Source organism: Rhinoraja longicauda, chromosome 8 (genome assembly GCF_053455715.1).
Source record: "Rhinoraja longicauda isolate Sanriku21f chromosome 8, sRhiLon1.1, whole genome shotgun sequence".
In the NCBI taxonomy this organism is placed as follows: Eukaryota; Metazoa; Chordata; class Chondrichthyes; order Rajiformes; family Arhynchobatidae; genus Rhinoraja; species Rhinoraja longicauda.
Window position 1 is genome coordinate 47,926,701 of NC_135960.1, and position 18,747 is coordinate 47,945,447.

The 18,747-nt window shown below is 41.9% G+C and overlaps 1 protein-coding gene across 3 annotated transcripts in view; it reads right to left on the minus strand.

The window, feature by feature from the left end:
* Nucleotides 1–266: 266 nt before the first annotated feature.
* The window catches only part of kcnj3a (potassium inwardly rectifying channel subfamily J member 3a), a 98,966-nt gene continuing 80,485 nt past the window's right edge, over nt 267–18,747 (minus strand). For 2 of the 3 annotated variants that reach the window (XM_078403867.1, XM_078403866.1), the window contains exon 4: nt 267–1,909. In XM_078403867.1, coding sequence (XP_078259993.1) covers nt 1,314–1,909 — 596 coding nt within the window. In that variant the 3' untranslated portion in view covers nt 267–1,313. The remainder of the gene's footprint in view (nt 1,910–18,747) is intronic. The other variant, XM_078403864.1, reaches the window with a different exon arrangement.

Consider the following 18,747-nt stretch of genomic DNA (forward strand, 5'->3'; position numbering starts at 1 on the left):
TAAGTGAACAATTGCAACGAATCAAAGGAATATTAGCAAATTAACTTCTTTGCAACGTGAATAAAATTTTGCGGGGAAAACATTTTGATAATAATTGTCATTCCATTCATGGATAAAAGGAATAACAGGATGCTTGCGTAAGTAACAATGTTTTTATATATTTGTATTTTTTTAATTAGTTTTACTCATTGCACAGCAGCTAAAGATTTCATAATATATTTTAGCAAAAGTCAAGTGCAGAAACTATAATTAGATTATTAACAAAACACGCAGTAGTCTTTGAAATGAAACAGCATATACAGTTGAAATTTTTAATATAGTTTTCAGCTTAAAAACTGAGGCTGCAATAGGAATAAATACAAGTATCCCATTGTCCCTTCGTAGTTCAAATCAACTTATATTTATACACAAAGTCAGCATGCCTGAAGATGCTTCTAGTTTGGTAACATATATGACATTATGCAGTTCAGAATATGAAGCAGGCTGACATAAAATAGTATTATTTGATATGATGAAACACAGACCTGCTGTGCAGTCTTGATACCATAATTTAATGTTTCCATTTGCCCTCATCCTCACTTCTGACTTCACACACTGGCCCGCCCTTTGTTTACACACACTCCAAAAAGCAATATTTCAAAAACAAAGCGAAAACAAAATGTGAAGCTAATTAAACACAAAACAAGGAAGATACCAGATTATTTAAGGCTGAAATTTTCTCACGAGCCTTCTGCGTCCTATATTGCCCGTCGCCTTCTCTAATTTTGTAAGCGAAACATGCATTCAAAAGGACTAGTTTCAAGAGAACATATTACAATTTGATATATGTATTTAAGATAACCTTAATTTTAATTTAAAGCATGAAATCAAGCTTCAAAAGATACCCACTCTCATTTAGAAATACACCTTGGTGAACTTTTAAGATCCAATTCTGTAATACATTTTGAGACATTGCAAAGCCTCATTTTTATACATTTGCTACCACTGAATAAATATAAATTTATTATGAACCATGCCATAAAACTATATGCAAAAGTTGCACGTTATTATTGCATGCTATCTGTGATACTACATGCTAGATGATGATAATATTACAATGGGTTTTAAAATGGCTGAGGTTTCGTATCAAAGCAATAAACTTTACATTTCACTCCAGCTGTTAAATGAACATCTCATAATACATGTAGTGCTAATGATACTTTGCCTAGTTTTGTAAATAAATGCAGTATACTTGTCCCATTAAACTTTGAAAATTACAGTATTGTCTTTAATCAAAAATTAGATTTTAAGAGTCCATCAAAAGGTTCCTGAAGTTACGTAAAACGTTCAGAATTCATTTTCCTTAGTTTGGGAGGAAGATTTCCTTCCATTCTTGACCCACCAGCCAGTCTCTGTAGCTTTGGTGGTAATTCACTCACTTGCTGGTTCATTGACTCACAGGTCACCTTACTGGACTTTGACACCAGTTTTTCATCAGTATTCCCGGGAACTGAACTAATTCGCTGGAGCTTCATTGGCAAATCGCTCATGCTGAATGCTTTTTCCGATGTGGTGGAACTCATTCGAAGCAGTTTTTTTGGTAGGTCTTCCCTCCCTGTCATTTTCTGCAGTTTCAGTGGTATCCTGGTGCAAATATCATCAATGCTATCAAAGCAGTCCACAGAATCATTTCTTTCTGATAAAGTGCCTCGGCTGTTGCCAATAGCTGGAGCCATCAAAGGGGAGGACATGGAGAGTATTTCCTCTTGTTCTTTCACACTATAGGGCGTTGTTGGGATTTCAAACGTTGCATGAAATTGTGAGTAGTCTACTTTAAAGAATCCTTCTTCCAGAGAAATAACTGGGAAAAAACGATTACCCCAAAGAACTTCGTCCTCTGTATATGATGTTCTCGCTTGGCATGTCATGCCTAGAAAGAAAATACATTGCGTAAATAAATGATTCTGTGAGAGCTTAATCCTGGAAGGAGATGCATATTACTATATACTTGCTACAATTAGTTGATTCGATATTTTCAAATATGTTTTAAATGTCAAAATCAAGAACTAATTATCAACGGGAAATTGGAAACAACTTTTCTGTACCTCAAAAATTCAATACCAATAATTCTGAATACATTTCTGGTGTTCAAAACCATTCACAATCAATATGTTTCCAATGCCGTAGAACTCCACGAAGGCCCTTGCTTTTTAAGCAAAGTAGTGTGAGTAATGAAAAAAGCAATTTCATTTTTCAAGTATAAAAAAGCAGAAAGTCGGACCTGTAATTTGTCTGATGTGTTTCAATCAAAGATAATAGAGCAGAGCAAGGTAGACCACTCAATGCTAAAAACCATTGTATGTCATGGCGCCATCTTAGTAGGCAAAAACTTGCAGAAACTTTTAAAAAGAAAAATAACAAAAATCTGTGAATTGATAGATGAGATATATTCTGCATTTTTATGGTATCATCTCACGTACTGTTCCCCCACAGCACTGATTACACTGCAAGAGACATAGCGAACGGTGGATTTTGCTTACTAAAATGGCGGACGTTACGCTCCTTTGCGTACTACACCTCAGTACAGGCGATTTCGACGGAGTGGTTCATCTTGTTCCTCTAGAATCTTTGGTTTCAATCTTGTTGCTTTACAGCAGAAGATAGAAAGTTAGCTTGTCCAACCTTTCCTCATGACACAAGCTAATTAGTTCAGGTATCATTCTAATAACCTTTTCTGAACTGCCTCCGGCTTATTACCATCCTGAGCGGGGGCCTCGTGAGGCAATAGACACGGTTCGCGGGTCGATGTGTCCGGATTGAGGTGTTGGTGGTTGTGCCGCTGGAAGCCCTGCAGCAGCCTGGAGCTTGATTGGATCGGGCACGACTCATAAGAAGCCTAGAGTGTGGATCGGACACGGCCAGCAGCAACATAGAGCATCGGTGGAGGCCATCGATAACATCGTCTGTCCAGGCCGACACTGTCCTGGCAACTCCACCAGGACCAGGGGCCTTTGTGACCAAGATGAGATTCTATATTTTTTAAACAACTTTAAACCTTGACGGATACAAGTGGTTCTGGAAACATGGTGACTCTTGTGTACTGTCTCAGTGTAATCTACTACAGGTCCATCACCAATTCTTTGGCAACTGCTGGTCCGGCACCCTTTATTCTGGAGAAAATTAATGGTACTTTATTGTGACATATACCTACGCCAATTGGAATTCCTTTTTTGCATACAGTTTAGTAAAAATATTACTATACGAAGGCACGATCATACTTAAGCGCAAGAGTGTAGGAATAGAGGTCCACTACCGATTTTCCGGCATCCTTATCCCCGGAGCCTTTCTAGATTATTTGATCAACACAGGTCATGGCCTCCAAGAGGAGTCCAACGGTATTGAAACGGTCCACCTTGGCCGCCGGGGATCGAGATACCAGTCCACAAAGTTGGCTAAGGGAATGGATCTGCCGGCTCCGGCCCAGCAGAGCCCCAGCCGCAGGGGGCAAATTCGACCCGCCAATCGGCCGCTGAAGTCCCGATGATGTTGGAGTCGGCAACCTCATCCGGCCTAGGCTCCACATATTCGGGGGGACCTCCGGGGGGGGATTTCAAGTTTGCTCCCGAGATTTTATCCAGATTAAAGGACGTACCGGATCATCAATTGTTGGAAAATCAGTGTTGGAACTGTAAAACATTGCAACAGCATCACAGATTCAAGGGACTCCATGTATAAATCCAACACATACATGCCTTAGATCTTGCAATTAGCCTTGCTCAGGAACAGATCCAAGGTTGAACATTCCACACACAAATTTTTTGCTCCTTTTTTGATTTGAGTGCAGCAAATCTAGTCTTTGGTAGACATTTCACTTTGATAGTGTTCCCAATGGACTGAGAACATAATTGTTACTGCCTTACCAGATTGGTGGACTTCCATTCAGATACATCTTCACCTTTCTTTGGATCCTATGTAGGAATCAATGCTGTTTAAATGATTATATTCTAATTTACAAAAGATTTTACTTATATAAAAGCTTCAAAGTATATATCCGGTATAAGTAGCTTTCTGAATTATATTTTGTGGCAAATTTTAAAGAAACTGTTTAATAAGTTTCTCAATATGTGACCATAACAGGCAAAATAAAACACAGAACAGTACAGCACAGGAACAGGCCCTTCGGCCCACAATGTCTGTGGCCAATATGTTAACAAGCTAAACTAATCTCATCTGCCTGTACATGATCCATTCTCTGCATATCCATGCGCCTGTATAAAAGCAGCTTAAACACCATTATCGTATCTACCTCAACCACCACCCTCGCAGTGCGTTCCAGGCAGCCAGCACCCTGTACATCCTGTCCTGCACATCTGATTTAAACTTTGCCCCTTTTACCTCATGTTTCATGTTTGACCAGTTGAACAATCGATGGTCCGGTGGGTCCTTTAATCTGGATTTAATAGATTAACCAGAGTAATAACATGCAGGTTACTTTAATTAGATAGGATCATGTTTTTTTTGAATGATTTATTTTGAGTAGCATCTGTGGACATTTATTTTTAAGGTGAATCCACTGCTTATGTGTGACTTATTTCACTATGAGACGAAACAAATTCTTGAAAAGGTTTCTCGAAAGGATGAAATAGCAATGTAAATTGGATGAAGGGATTCAATGACAGATGAAGGGATTAAAAGTACCATTGGCAAATTTGCAGATGATACAAAGCTGGGTGGCAGTGTGAACTGTGAGGAAGATGCTATGAGGTTGCAGGGTGACTTGGACAGGTTGTGTGAGTGGGCGGATGCATGGCAGATACGGTTTAATGTGGATAAGTGTGAGGTTATCCACTTTGGTTGTAAGAATAGGAAGGCAGATTATTATCTGAATGGTGTCAAGTTAGGAAAAGGGGACGTACAACGAGATCTGGGTGTCCTAGTGCATCAGTCACTGAAAGTAAGCATGCAGGTACAGCAGGCAGTGAAGAAAGCCAATGGAATGTTGGCCTTCATAACAAGAGGAGTTGAGTATAGGAGCAAAGAGGTCCTTCTGCAGTTGTACAGGGCCCTAGTGAGACTGCACCTGGAGTACTGTGTGCAGTTTTGGTCTCCAAATTTGAAGAAGGATATTCTTGCTATTGAGGGCGTGCAGCGTAGATTTACTAGGTTAATTCCCGGAATGGCGGGACTGTCATTTGTTGAAAGACTGGAGCGACTAGGCTTGTATACACTGGAATTTAGAATGATGAGAGGGGATCTTATCGAAACGTATAAGATTATTAAGGGGTTGGACACGTTAGAGGCAGGAAACATGTTCCCAATGTTGGGGGAGTCCAGAACCAGGGGCCACAGTTTAAGAATAAGGGGTAGGTCATTTAGAACGGAGATGAGGAAAAACATTTTCAGTCAGAGAGTTGTGAATCTGTGGAATTCTCTGCCTCAGAAGGCAGTGGAGGCCAATTCTCTGAATGCATTCAAGAGAGAGCTAGATAGAGCTCTTAAGGATAGCGGAGTCAGGGGGTATGGGGAGAAGGCAGGAACGGGGTACTGATTGAGAATGATCAGCCATGATCACATTGAATGGCGGTGCTGGCTCGAAGGGCCGAATGGCCTACTCCTGCACCTATTGTCTATTGTCTATTGTTAATGCTATCCCGCTTCACTACATTTGGGATTAACAAAACGATTACAGACAATGACATAATATAATAAAAAGGAACTGCAGATGCTGGCTAATAGCAAAGATAGACACAAAGTGCTGGAATAACTCAGCGAGTCAGGCAGTAACTCTGAAAAAAATGGATAGGTGATGTTTTGGGTTGAAACCCTTATCATATCATATCATATCATATATATACAGCCGGAAACAGGCCTTTTCGGCCCTCCAAGTCCGTGCCGCCCAGCAATCCCCGTACATTAACACTATCCTACACCCACTAGGAACAATTTTTACATTTACCCAGCCAATTAACCTACATACCTGTACGTCTTTGGAGTGTGGGAGGAAACCGAAGATCTCGGAGAAAACCCACGCAGGTCACGGGGAGAACGTACAAACTCCTTACAGTGCAGCACCCGTAGTCAGGATCAAACCTGAGTCTCTTTGTTACATTGAACCTTCTTTGTTACATTGAAAATAAAGATAATGTTTAAACTCCGATCCTTTTGTGTATGGTTTCAGTCTATGTGCTTGTGTTGTTGCTGGAAGATTATCATTGTACCGGTACCGAACTGTACTTGTGCATATGACAATAAACCCGCCTGACTTGAAATACTACCTACTAGAATAGCAGAGATGCACACCCCTTAGTTACTGAGGAAACCGCATTGTTGGCAAGACATAACTAGGGCAGCATGCTGAGAGCTGCAGAATACCGCAGAACGCCAACAGGTATGGAAAGTGCCCTGGGTCAAATTATTAATTCAGTCAAAAGGGAAAGAGAATGCATGAAAGAATATGAACAAATGTTTTAAATATATACAGTCTGGGATGGCACCAAGATATACTTAAACTAACTATTTTTTTAACTTCGTAAGTTCTTATTGTTGGAACTTTATTCTCGGAGTGATTCAAAGTATTCTTAATTCCCAGAACTTTATTTCATTACATCAGGGCAGTTGAACTGCACAGGAAAGGTGCAAGATGTAGATGGGGAATAATGAAATCACTTGTGTGTGAAGGAAGAAAGCAGAGTCACCCAATATATTTCTTACATTAAATACAATTTAATTAAAGTTGAAGTCCCGTGCTTGGATGGACAATTGAACTGTATGGAGAAAAATGTGAGGCCGACAGATTTAGAGAGACATAGAATGAAAACAGGCCCCTCAGCCCACCGAGTCCATGCCGACCAGTGGCCGACCCATACACAAGCACTATCATACACACTAGGAACCATTTACAATTTTACCTAAGCCAATAGCCTACAAACCTGTATGTCTTTCGAGTGTGGGAGGAAACCGGAGCTCCCGGAGAGAACTCAGGCAAGTCACAGAGAGAACGTACAAAGTCCACCGGGTTTGTTGGAGCCGGTAGTCCGGGTTAGGTCCGAATCGGGAGGTCTGGAAACAAGGTCTCCCGGTGGCCGAGCACTTCAACTCCCCCTCCCATTCCCAGTCTGACCTTTCTGTCATGGGCCTCCTCTAGTGCCATAGTGAGGCCCACCGGAAATTGGAGGAACAGCACCTCATATTTCGCCTGGGCTGTTTGCAGCCCAGTGGTATGAACATCGACTTCTCCAACTTTAGATAGTTCCTCTGTCCCTCTCTTCCCCTCCTCCTTCCCAGATCTCCCTCTATCTTCCTGTCTCCACCTATATCCTTCCTTTGTCCCGCCCCCCTGACATCAGTCTGAAGAAGGGTCTCGACCCGAAACGTCATCTATTCCTTCCCTCCAGAGATACTGCCTGTCCTGCTGAGTTACTCCAGCATTTTTTTGTCTATCTTCGGTTTAAACCAGCATCTGCAGTTCCTTCCTACACATTATAGTCATTAGTTCAGGCATCTGGATTACTAGTCCACTAACGTTCATTTTGCTACCATTCTCATTTGATATCAGGTTCAGTTTCCATTTGGATTCCGACACAACTACGGACGCATGAGAAAAATGTTTCTATGATAAAAGAAATGTCACCAGCCTTCCATTGGCTCCATCTACACTTCACGCTGCCTCGGCAAAGCCACCAGCATAATCAAGGACTAGTCTCACCCCGGACACTCCCTCTTCTCCCCTCACCCCACCAGGCAAGAGGTACAGAAATGTGAAAACAAATCCCTCCTAATTCCAGAACAGTTTCCTTTCAGCTGTCAACAGGCAACAGAGCCATCCTATCACCAACCAAAGAGCGGCCCTGACCTCCCATCTACTGTACCTCATTGGAGACCCTTGGACTATCGTCAATCAGTCTTTACTGGACTGCATCTTGCACTAAAGGTTATTCCCTTCATCCTGTATCAGCACATTGTGGATGGCTTGATTGTAATCATGTATAGTCTTTCCGCTGACTGTGCATTTACCCTATCTATTCCTTTCGTGATCTTGTGCATTTCTATAAAATCACCCTTCATCTTCCTGTGCTCCAAGGAATAAACTCCTTGCCTGCTAATCCTATCCCTATAGCTCTGGCCCTCAGGTCCTGGCAACATCTTTCTAAAAAAACTCAAGAAAAAACAAAAAAATCAATGATACGCAATAATGTCGAGGACAAATAAGATCCAAATGCAGTAATGGATAAAGCTGAAGTAATGGATAAAGTTTTGTGCAGGAAGAAAATGGATAAGTTAACATCACCTTACCATGAATAGTAATCGTGCTACCCTAATGGATTCTGTTATGACAAAAATGCTTTCATATCATTATTTTTTCATAAGATCATAATACATAGGAGCAGAATTTGGCCGTTCAGTCCATTGAGTCTGCTATGCGATTTGATCATGATTGATCTATTTTTCCCTCTCAACCCGATTCTCCTGCCTTCTCCCCGTAAACTTAAACTCCTTTACTAATCAACAACCTATCAATCTCCTCTTCAAAATAGCCAATGACTTGGCCCCCACCACCATCTGTGGCAATTAATTCCACAAATTCACCACCCTCTGACTAAAGAAATTCCTTTTCATCTCCATTGTGAAGGCACCTCCTTTTATTCTGAGGCTGTACCTTCTGGTCCTAGAGTTTTTCACTAGTGGAAACATCCTCTCCGCATCCACTCTATCCAGACCTTTTACTTCGAAATCTACAAAGAGGACAACTTTTAAACCTTTTCAATCTGCCTGATAATTACTACAAAGCCCGTTTTGAGTCACAAAGTAAGAAAGAAGTTTGACATTTTAGACTTTTATTAATGAATCATATGAGAATTGTGATTTTAGCTGCTGCAAAAATCCAAAGCGAGATTACAATTATAAAGCTTGTTCAAAGTTTGAGATGTAAGCAACTGCTGGGCTAATTATTTGTGGAAATCCCATCTGAAGAAATGAATGTTTCGTGGAAGGGATTATTACTATTTTTTTTAAGGATGGGTAGCTGAAGAAAGTAGCTCATCTATAGTTTGATTTGTTCCTGTCCTTGTATCATCTAGGTACAGATGATTCTCAGAAGCTATTTGGTTGTTTTCCCCTAAATCTATGTCAATGGCTCCCATGTCATCAGGTAAGGTGGCATTTTATTTCCATTAATAACCTAATAGGAGAAATATTAGTGTCAATCTGAAGTAATGAGAGGAAGTTAAATCTCTCTCTCTCTCTCTGTCCTTCAATGAACCTGCTCAATAAGCCAGGACAGATGTTTGGTTTTAAAAAGGTGAATCTGTGGATGTTGAGTATAAAAGCACTCCTCGACTTAGGTAAGGTTTATGTTACATTCCGTGAACCATTAAGTAAGTCGGATTTTATGTAAGTTGGAATAACCATCCCCGGCCGGAAATAGCTCACTGAGACTGAAGAAGGGTCTCAACCCAAAACATCACCTATCCATGTTCTCCAGAGATGCTGCCCGGCAGCACCTTGTGCCGTCACTGAGGATACTCACTCTCTCAGCTGCGTCCGGGGCACTTTCTGCAATGCGTGGTCCTCTGGGTAAGCACTGCCGCCATTGCCGGCTTGTTTCAAATGTAAACTTGCCTGATCATACAGTGTTTTGAAAATTACAAACGCCGTAATTATGGTATTACAGCACCTTGATTGTTCACGTAAGTACGACTTTACTTAAGGCGCCGATTGAATAAGTTGGAGAGTGTCTGTAATTAGCCTTGTGAAGCAATTCATTTCTTATGTTTGTTATGAATTCGTACTGTATTTGGTTTCTGCTAAAAATCTGTCCCATTCTGAGGAAGGGTGTGGAGACGTTAACTGTTATCATGTAAAGATTTGAGAAACACTATTCAACTCTTTAATCAAGTTGAATGTAAAAGGTAAAGAAAACTATTGTGAAAAAGACCTATAATTACCTCATGACTGCATGAGGCATTCAGCTAATAGGCATAATTATTAACATGGCTAATGTTGTCAATGTGGGCACATACTGAAATCGAAGAATTTACAAACAGTCCAGTCTGTATCAGGGCTTGTGCTCAAAATCAAATTACCTTCACCTGCCCTTCCAATGTTCTGAAGAAATGGTTATTCAAATCCATTTAATGTTCTTAAAATCATATTATGGACTATGTTTCATTTGTCACCTAATAAACCACATCCTAGTAATCCACTGTTTGAAAAACAATTTATTTGTGGAAATCCCATCCCTGTCTTTTATCAGGTGCTGTTACTGAGCCGATGCCCTGTATAAATTTGTTAACCTTTCACCGTTTGCCCTTGAAAACATTTAATTGGGGAAAGTTATGGCAGATGGAATACACTGAGGTGAAAACAGAAGACTATTCAATTTGGTAGGAAGCATTAAATCAATTTTTAATGTCAAGATATATTGGTGCAAATCGGTATTGGATAGTGCTGGTTCATGAAATGTGGAAGTTAACAGCAAGGAATTAGAAAGGCAAATAATCCGCTGGCTTTTATTCTGAGGAGGTTGCCAAGAATATGACATCTTGTAAAATTGTGCATAGCTTTGGTGAGACAATACTTGGAGTAAAGTGTGCAATATGGTCTCCTTATCCAGCAACATGGACCTGTTAGATTGAATCCTAGGATGAATGATTTGTCCAAAGGGAACAATTGAATATGACGGGCATTTATTCATAGGGGTTCAGAAGAACAAGACATGATCTCACTGAAACATGTAACATTCTGAAAGAGATGGATGAAGCAAATGGTGAAAGGCTGTTACCTCTGACTTGAAAGCCTTAAACTAATGTGTCTCGGAATCACAGAAAAATGCTCGACACATAAGGTCATTCAGTCCACTTTGTCTGTGCTATTTGAAAAAAGATTACTTGATTTTTTTTGTTTAGTTAGAGATACAACGTGGAAATAGGCCCCTCAGACCACCGAGTCCGCACCGACCACTGATCACCCCTATGCTATGTTATCCCACTTTCGCATCCCACACACTAGGGGCAGTTTTCAGGGGCCAACTGACCTACAAGCCTGCACCTCTTTGGGATGTGGGAGGAAACTGGAGCACCAGAATGATACCCACGCGATCACCGGGGGAATGTGCAAACTCCACACAGAAACCCAGGGCAGGATCGAACCTGGTTCTCTGGCACTGTGAGGCAGCAGCACTGTGCTGCACATTTCATCATCCAGTACTAGGTTTCTAAGCCAGCAGCTCACTGCTCTCTCAGTACACGTCAAATACTACTCAAATGGAATCTCGCTTCCTGCTTCCATCACCCTTACTGCCAGTGAGTTCCAGACCCCCAGGATGCACAGGGTGAAACACTATTTCCTTATTTCCCCACCAATCCTTCTACCTTCAGACCTTGACCCGAAACGTCACCCATTCCTTCACTCCGGACAAGCTGCCTGTCCAACTGCATTACTCCAGCATTTTATGTCTATCAGCAATGTAAACCAGCATCTGCAGTTCCTTCCTACACCTTGAATATGATGGGCATTTAGTCATTCATTTTGTCTTATAACAATATTACCCATATTGTTATGACAGCATGCTCACTGACTCACTGTGAACACTATCTTTGTACAGCTGTTAGTCACCTGCACACTAGTTCTAGCCTCCACACTAGGGCCAATTTACCAAAGACAATTAACCTACAAACCTGTCTTTGGAGTGTGGGAGAAAACCGAATAACCGGGAGAAAACCCACACGGTCACGGGGAGAATGTACAAACTCCATACAGACGGCACCCATAGTCAGGATCAAACCTGTGTCTCTGGTGCTGAGGCAGCAACTCTACTGCTGCACCAACGTGCCATCCAACATGGAACCAGTCTTCTGACAGATTCAGAGGTTTATGAAACAGTTGGGAAGGCAAAACACAAATTTGTAATTAAATGAAGAAAACAAGAAAATAGAAGCAAGAAGAGACTTTTAGAGATAGAGTGTGGAAACAGGTGCTTCAGCCCACCGAGTCTGCGCTGACCACTGATCACCCCGTACACTAGCACTACCCTACACACTAGCGACAATTTTCAGAAGCTAATTAGCCTACAGACCTGTACATCTTTGGAGTATGGGAGGAAACAGGAGCATCTCGAGAAAACCCATGCGGTCGGTCACAAGGAGAATATACAAATTCCATACAGTCTGGATCGAACATGGGTCTCTGGTGCTGTAAGACAGCAGCTCTACTGCTATGCCACTGTGCCCTCAGGCTTATTTTTATTTCACAGAGATACCTTTGTCTTTTTTATAAACCACCCCATACAAGCACACTCTTATAACTTAACTGGACGAGAATGATCCCAGGAATGATTGGGTTAACATATGATAAGCATTTGAAGGCATTGCTGGCGTTTAAAAGGATGAGGGGAGGGATCTCATTGAAACTTACGGAATAGTAAAAGGCCTGGAAAGAGCAAATGTGGAGAGGATGTTTTAACTAGTGGGAGAGTCTAGGATCAGAGGCCTTAACCTCAGAATAAAAGGACGTACCTTTAGAAAGGAGATGAGGAGGAATTTCTTTAGTCAGAGGGTGGTGAATCGGTGGAATTCATTGCCACAAACAACTGTGGAGGCCAAGTCAATGGATATTTTTAAGTCAGAGATTGACAGGTTCTCGATTAGTAAGGGTGTCAGAGGTTATGGGGAGAAGACAGGAGAATGGGGTTGAGAAGGAAAGATAGTTCAGTCATGATCGAATGGTGTAGACCTGATGGGCTGAATAGCCTAATTTTGGTCCAAGATCTTTTGAACGTATGACTGAGAGACTCAAGTTCTCTGCAATTGGCAACCAACTGCAGAATAATTCAGTAAATCATGAAAGCCCAAGTTACACATCTAAGAAGTTCTAGCTAATCAATGGTTCTGTCCACTTCTCAAACCCATCTGCTCTAACTGTTAATCAACGGCATTACTTTAGGATCTTCTTATCTGATCACCATTCAGATACCTTTGAATGTCTTCGAGCTGAAGTGAAGTGAATGGCCCCATTTTCTCATAATTTCTTTTGCTCTGAAAGGAATCTAGCCACACTGAGCTTTAGGCAATTCTTCACACTAACTGAGATGCTTGTCATTGCAAGTGACGGGTTGAACCAATTGGCACTGTGAGCTCACTATTGTCCTGCGCCTTATCTATAACTGCACGGAGAATATGTTAGCCAGTTAGACAGGAGTTTATTTAAACCAACTTCCTTTAAAAAAAACTTTGAGGTATTTCAGATGTTAACTCCTTGTGTACTAATTTAGCAGTAAGGAATGTGCCGACCAGTGATTACCCCGTACACTAATACTATCCTACACATTAGGGAAAATTTACAAATATTTACTGAAGCCAATTAACCTACAGAACCTATCAGGAGCCCATGATGAATGTGAATGCTACGATGGAGGGCTGCAACTGAAAGGCATAGCTTTAAGGTGGGAGGGGCAAAGTTTAAAGAGGGTGGTGGGTGCTTGGAACGCGCTGCCAGGATTGGAGTTCGAAGCAGATACGATTGTAGCATTTAAGAAGCTTTTAGACTTTGGAGATACAGCGTGGAAACTGTCCTTTCCATGCCGACCAACAATCACCCCCGTACACTAGCACTATCCTACACACTAGGGGCAATTTACAATTCTTACCAAAGCCAATTAATCTACAAACCTGTATGTCTTTGGAGTGTGGGAGTAAACCTGAGTAACCGGAGAAAACCCACGCGGTCCACAGGTATTTCACTGGTTGTAAAGCTGGCTTGACAAAAAAGCACAACATAAATGCATTTCTTCCTATAACATATAACATATAACATATAACAACTACAGCATGGAAACAGGCCTGTCCGGCCCTACCAGTCCACGCCGACCATTCTCCCTGACCTAGTCTCATCTACCTGCACTCAGACCATAACCCTCCAATCCCCTCCTATCCATATACCTATCCAATTTACTCTTAAATAATAAAATCGAGCCAGCCTCCACCACTTCCACCGGAAGCCCATTCCATACAGCCACAACCCTCTGAGTAAAGAAGTTCCCCCTCATGTTACCCCTAAACCTTTGTCCCTCAATTCTGAAGCTATGTCCCCTTGTTGGAATCTTCCCCACTCTCAAAGGGAAAAGCCTACCCACGTCAACTCTGTCCGTTCCTCTCATAATTTTAAAAACCTCTATCAAGTCCCCCCTCAACCTTCTACGCTCCAAAGAATAAAGACCCAACCTGTTCAACCTCTCTCTGTAGCCTAAGTGCTGAAACCCAGGCAACATTCTAGTAAATCTCCTCTGTACCCTCTCCATTTTTTCGACATCCTTCCTATAATTTATAATTTGGTGACCAGAACTGCACACCATACTCCAGATTCGGCCTCACCAATGCCCTGTACAATTTCAACATTACATCCCAACTTCTATACTCGATGCTCTGATTTATAAAGGCAAGCATACCAAACGCCTTCTTCACCACCCTATCTTTAATTTCTTCTGATCTTAAGATAAACATTCCAATCTGCAAACTTCATGCTCTGGCAGCAATTAATCTTTCATCTAATTTACAATATCTTACATGAAATTAAGTGTTGATGGAAACACATTCAATCTCGTTGCACCTTGAGCACAAAGTAGCATGCGCTGCCTAATAATTTATGCATTATCATCCTATCAAATTTCACATCATCCAGTTACCAGAGGGGATCTTATCGAAACGTATAAGATTATTAAGGGGTTGGACATGTTAGAGGCAGGAAACATGTTCCCAATGTTGGGGGAGTCCAAAACCAGGGGCCACAGTTTAAGAATAAGGGGTAGGCCATTTAGAACAGAGATGAGGAAAAACCTTTTTAGTCAGAGAGTTGTGAATCTGTGGAATTCTCTGCCTCAGAGGGCAGTGGAGGCCAATTCTCTGAATACATTCAAGAGAGAGCTAGATAGAGCTCTTAAGGATAGCGGAGTCAGGGGGTATGGGGAGAAAGCAGGAACGGGGTACTGATTGAGAATGATCAGCCATGATCACATTGAATGGCGGTGCTGGCTCGAAGGGCCGAATGGCCTACTCCTGCACCTATTGTCTATTGTCTATTGTCTATTGTCTACCCTATAAAAGGGTAAGTTACCAGCGCTAACTTAAAAGATTGTTCCTGTTCAACTAGCCATCAGTTGGTGGCACAGTGAATCAGCGGTAGAACTGCTGCCTCACAGCACCAGAGACCTGGGTTCATTCTTGACCTCGTGAGCTGTCCATATGGAGTTTGCACGTTCTCCCTCCGTCACACAGGTTTCCTCCGGGTGCTTCGGTTTCATTTCACACCCCAAAGATGTATGGGTTTGTAGGCTAATTGGCCTCTGTTAAAAAACACTCACCTTATGTGCAGGGAGTGGATGAAAATGTGGGATAACATGGAGCTAGTTTGAATGATTGATAATGTAGGACGGCACGGTGGTGGAGCGGTAGAGTTGCTGCCTTACAGCGAATGCAGCGCCGGCGACTCGGGTTCGATCCTGACTACGGGCGCCGTCTGTACGGAGTTTGTACGTTCTCCCCGTGACCTGCATGGGTTTTCTCCGAGATCTTCGGTTTCCTCCCACACTCCAAAGACGTACAGGTATGTAGGTTAATTGACTGGGTAAATGTAAAAATTGTCCCTAGTGTGTGTAGGATAGTGTTAGTGTGCGGGATCACTGGGCGGTGCGGACTTGGTGGGCCGAAAAAGCCTGTTTCCGCGCTGTATCTGAAATATGAAATATAATATGAAATATGAAATATGAAAATCCTCAGAGTAGTCTTTGTTTTTGGATGTAGGTTAATTGGCTAGGCAAATGTAAAAAAAAAATTAAAAAATTGTCCCTAGTGTGTGTAGGATAGTGTTATTGTGCGGGGATCACTGGGCGGAGCGGACCCGGTGGGCCGAAGGGCCTGTTTCCGCGCTGTATCTCTAAATCTAAAGGGCTGAGGTGCCGTTTCCATACTGTATCTCTGAACTAGACTGTGAAGATGAAAATACAAGTGACTTCTACACATTAAATATCAAAAGATATTTGGAGTTCTGCATGCTGTTCTAGTCGGCCCAATATAGGAAGGTTGTGGAGGGTTTGCAATGGGTGCAGAGGTTTATTAGAATGATGACTGGTTTAGGGGGTATTAGCTTCAGAGAGAGGTTGGACAGAATTGGATTGTTTTCTCTTGAATGGCGGAGGTTGAGACGAGACCTGATTGAAATATATAAAATTATGAGAGGCATAGATAGGGCTGACAGTCAGATGGAAATATCTAATACCAGAGGACATACTTTAAGGTGAAAGGGGCAAAGTTTAAAGGAGATGTGCGGGGCAAGGTTTTGTGCAGAGGGTGCTGAGTGCCCGGATTGTGCTGCCAGTGGGTGGTGGTTGAGGCAGATGGTAGTGGCATTTAGAAGCCTTTTGGATAGGCATATGGATTTGCAAGAATGGAGGGACATTGGTTATGGCAGAGGAGATTAGTTTAACTTTGCATCTTGTTCAGCACGGACTTTGTGGGCCAAAGGGCCTCTACCTGTGCTATACTGTTCAATTGTATGTTCGACGAAAGCTTCCAATGCAGTGCTTTAGACAATAGACAATAGGTGCAGGAGGAGGCCATTCGGCCCTTCTAGCCAGCACCGCCATTCAACGTGATCATGGCTGATCATTCTCAATCAGTACCCCGTTCCTGCCTTCTCCCCATACCCCCTGACTCCACTATCCTTAAGAGCTCTATCCAGCTCTCTCTTGAATGTATTCAGAGAATTGGCCTCCACTGCCTTCTGAGGCAGAGAATTCCACAGATTCACAACTCTCTGACTGAAAACGTTTTTCCTCATCTCAGTTCTAAATGGCCTACTCCTTATTCTTAAACTGTGGCCCCTTGTTCTGGACTCCCCCAACTTTGGGAACATGTTTCCTGCCTCTAACGTGTCCAACCCCTTAATAATCTTATACGTTTTGATAAGATCCCCTCTCATCCTTCTAAATTCCAGTGTATACAAGCCTAGTCGCTCCAGTCTTTCAACATATGATAGTCCCTCCATTCCGGGAATTAACCTAGTAAACCTACGCTACGCTGCATGCTTTATAGGAGCCTTTTAACTAACTACAAATCCTCGGCAGAGTATGCTCCATAAAGTACAATTTAAATGAATGAAAAATGATCAGCCCTTCACATCTATGGCCTATATCCAATTAATGTTACGTGAAAATAATATTTGTAATTTATTATATTGTTTACCAGAATACTATGTTTACATATTCTGTTGTGCTGCTGCAAGTAAGAATGTCACTGTTCTGTTTGGGACATACGACAATAAAACACTCTTGACTCTAAAGACCAGCTAGTTACGATTTTTAACAGGCTGTAGAAATGGCGGTCGCTGCTGAGATGAAGCTACGCGATGGAGATTCTGCCAGGATTCATTGCGGGCTGTTGCCGTCAAGCTACTGTTGCCTGACAAGGACTTTAGGATTCTATTTTCATTCAATGATCTATTTTCATTCTGATTTCGCCACCAAAAGAAGCTTGTGGTATAACTTTTCTAATTTACACAATTATAGGCAGAAATATCAGGCTGTTGGATGGGAGTAACAGTCCTTATTAGAATTGTAAATGCTGGAGAGATAAATCGCTCCATATTTAAACTAATCGGTATGCAAAACCATGGTGGCAGGTGCTTTGCATAATTTTAAAGAAACCTAGCCAGTTTTATTTTACAATTTATTAGCCAATCCTCTGTAGTATTAGCTCTCAGGTGCTCTGGAATCTGGAGTGCTCTATTGAATATTTACAGTTCCCATGGCAAATGCATTGCCATAACATGAACTGACACATGGATAAATCACACAACTATCTGGCACTAAAACATAAGGGCTCTCGCGGGCATGATGGCCAAACCTCCCTGCACTTTGCATCGGGGAAACCTTTATTTCCTAGATGCAAACATCAGCCAGAAGAAGAAACACTATAATTAAAAATGTCCACCTTTTTATGTTGCCTAGAAATGTCTATGGACGTCCTTTCTATATCATTCCCAACATAAGGTCAAAGTAAACCATTCATGTAGGTACACATAGAGTATAGAACAATGCAGCACCGGAACGGGCCCTTGGGCCCACAATACCTCAATGAGATGGGAAACCACAAGGGCAAAATATTATTTATTTAAAGAAAAGTAAGAAACTTGAATCAATTTCTACTTCAAAAAGAAAGCATCATTCTATTTCAGTTAATGAATTATTCTGAATAACCTCCGAGCATGATGCCAAGAGCATTTCTTATTTATCTGTGCATAATTCATATCCATACATACCCTGCATATTCATGTGCCTATCCAATATTTTGGGGATCTTGTTTAGAAAAACACACAGTGGTGCAGCGGTAGACTTGCTGCCTTACAGCACCAGAGACTCGAGTTCGATCCTGAGTATGGATGCTGTCTGTACGAAGTTTGTACGTTCTCCCTGTGACCGCGTGGATTTTCTCCGGGTGTTCCGGTTTCCTCCCACATTCCAAAGACGTAGAGATTTGTCGGTTAATTGGCTTCAGTAAAAATTGTAAATAGTCCCTAGTGTCATATCACATCATATCATATATATACAGCGCGGAAACAGGCCTTTTCGGCCCACCAAGTCCGCGCCGCCCAGCGATCCCCGCACACTAACACTATTAACACTATCCTACACACTAGGGACAATTTTTACATTTACCCAGCCAATTTACCTACATACCTGTACGTCTTTGGAGTGTGGGAGGAAACCGAAGATCTCGGAGA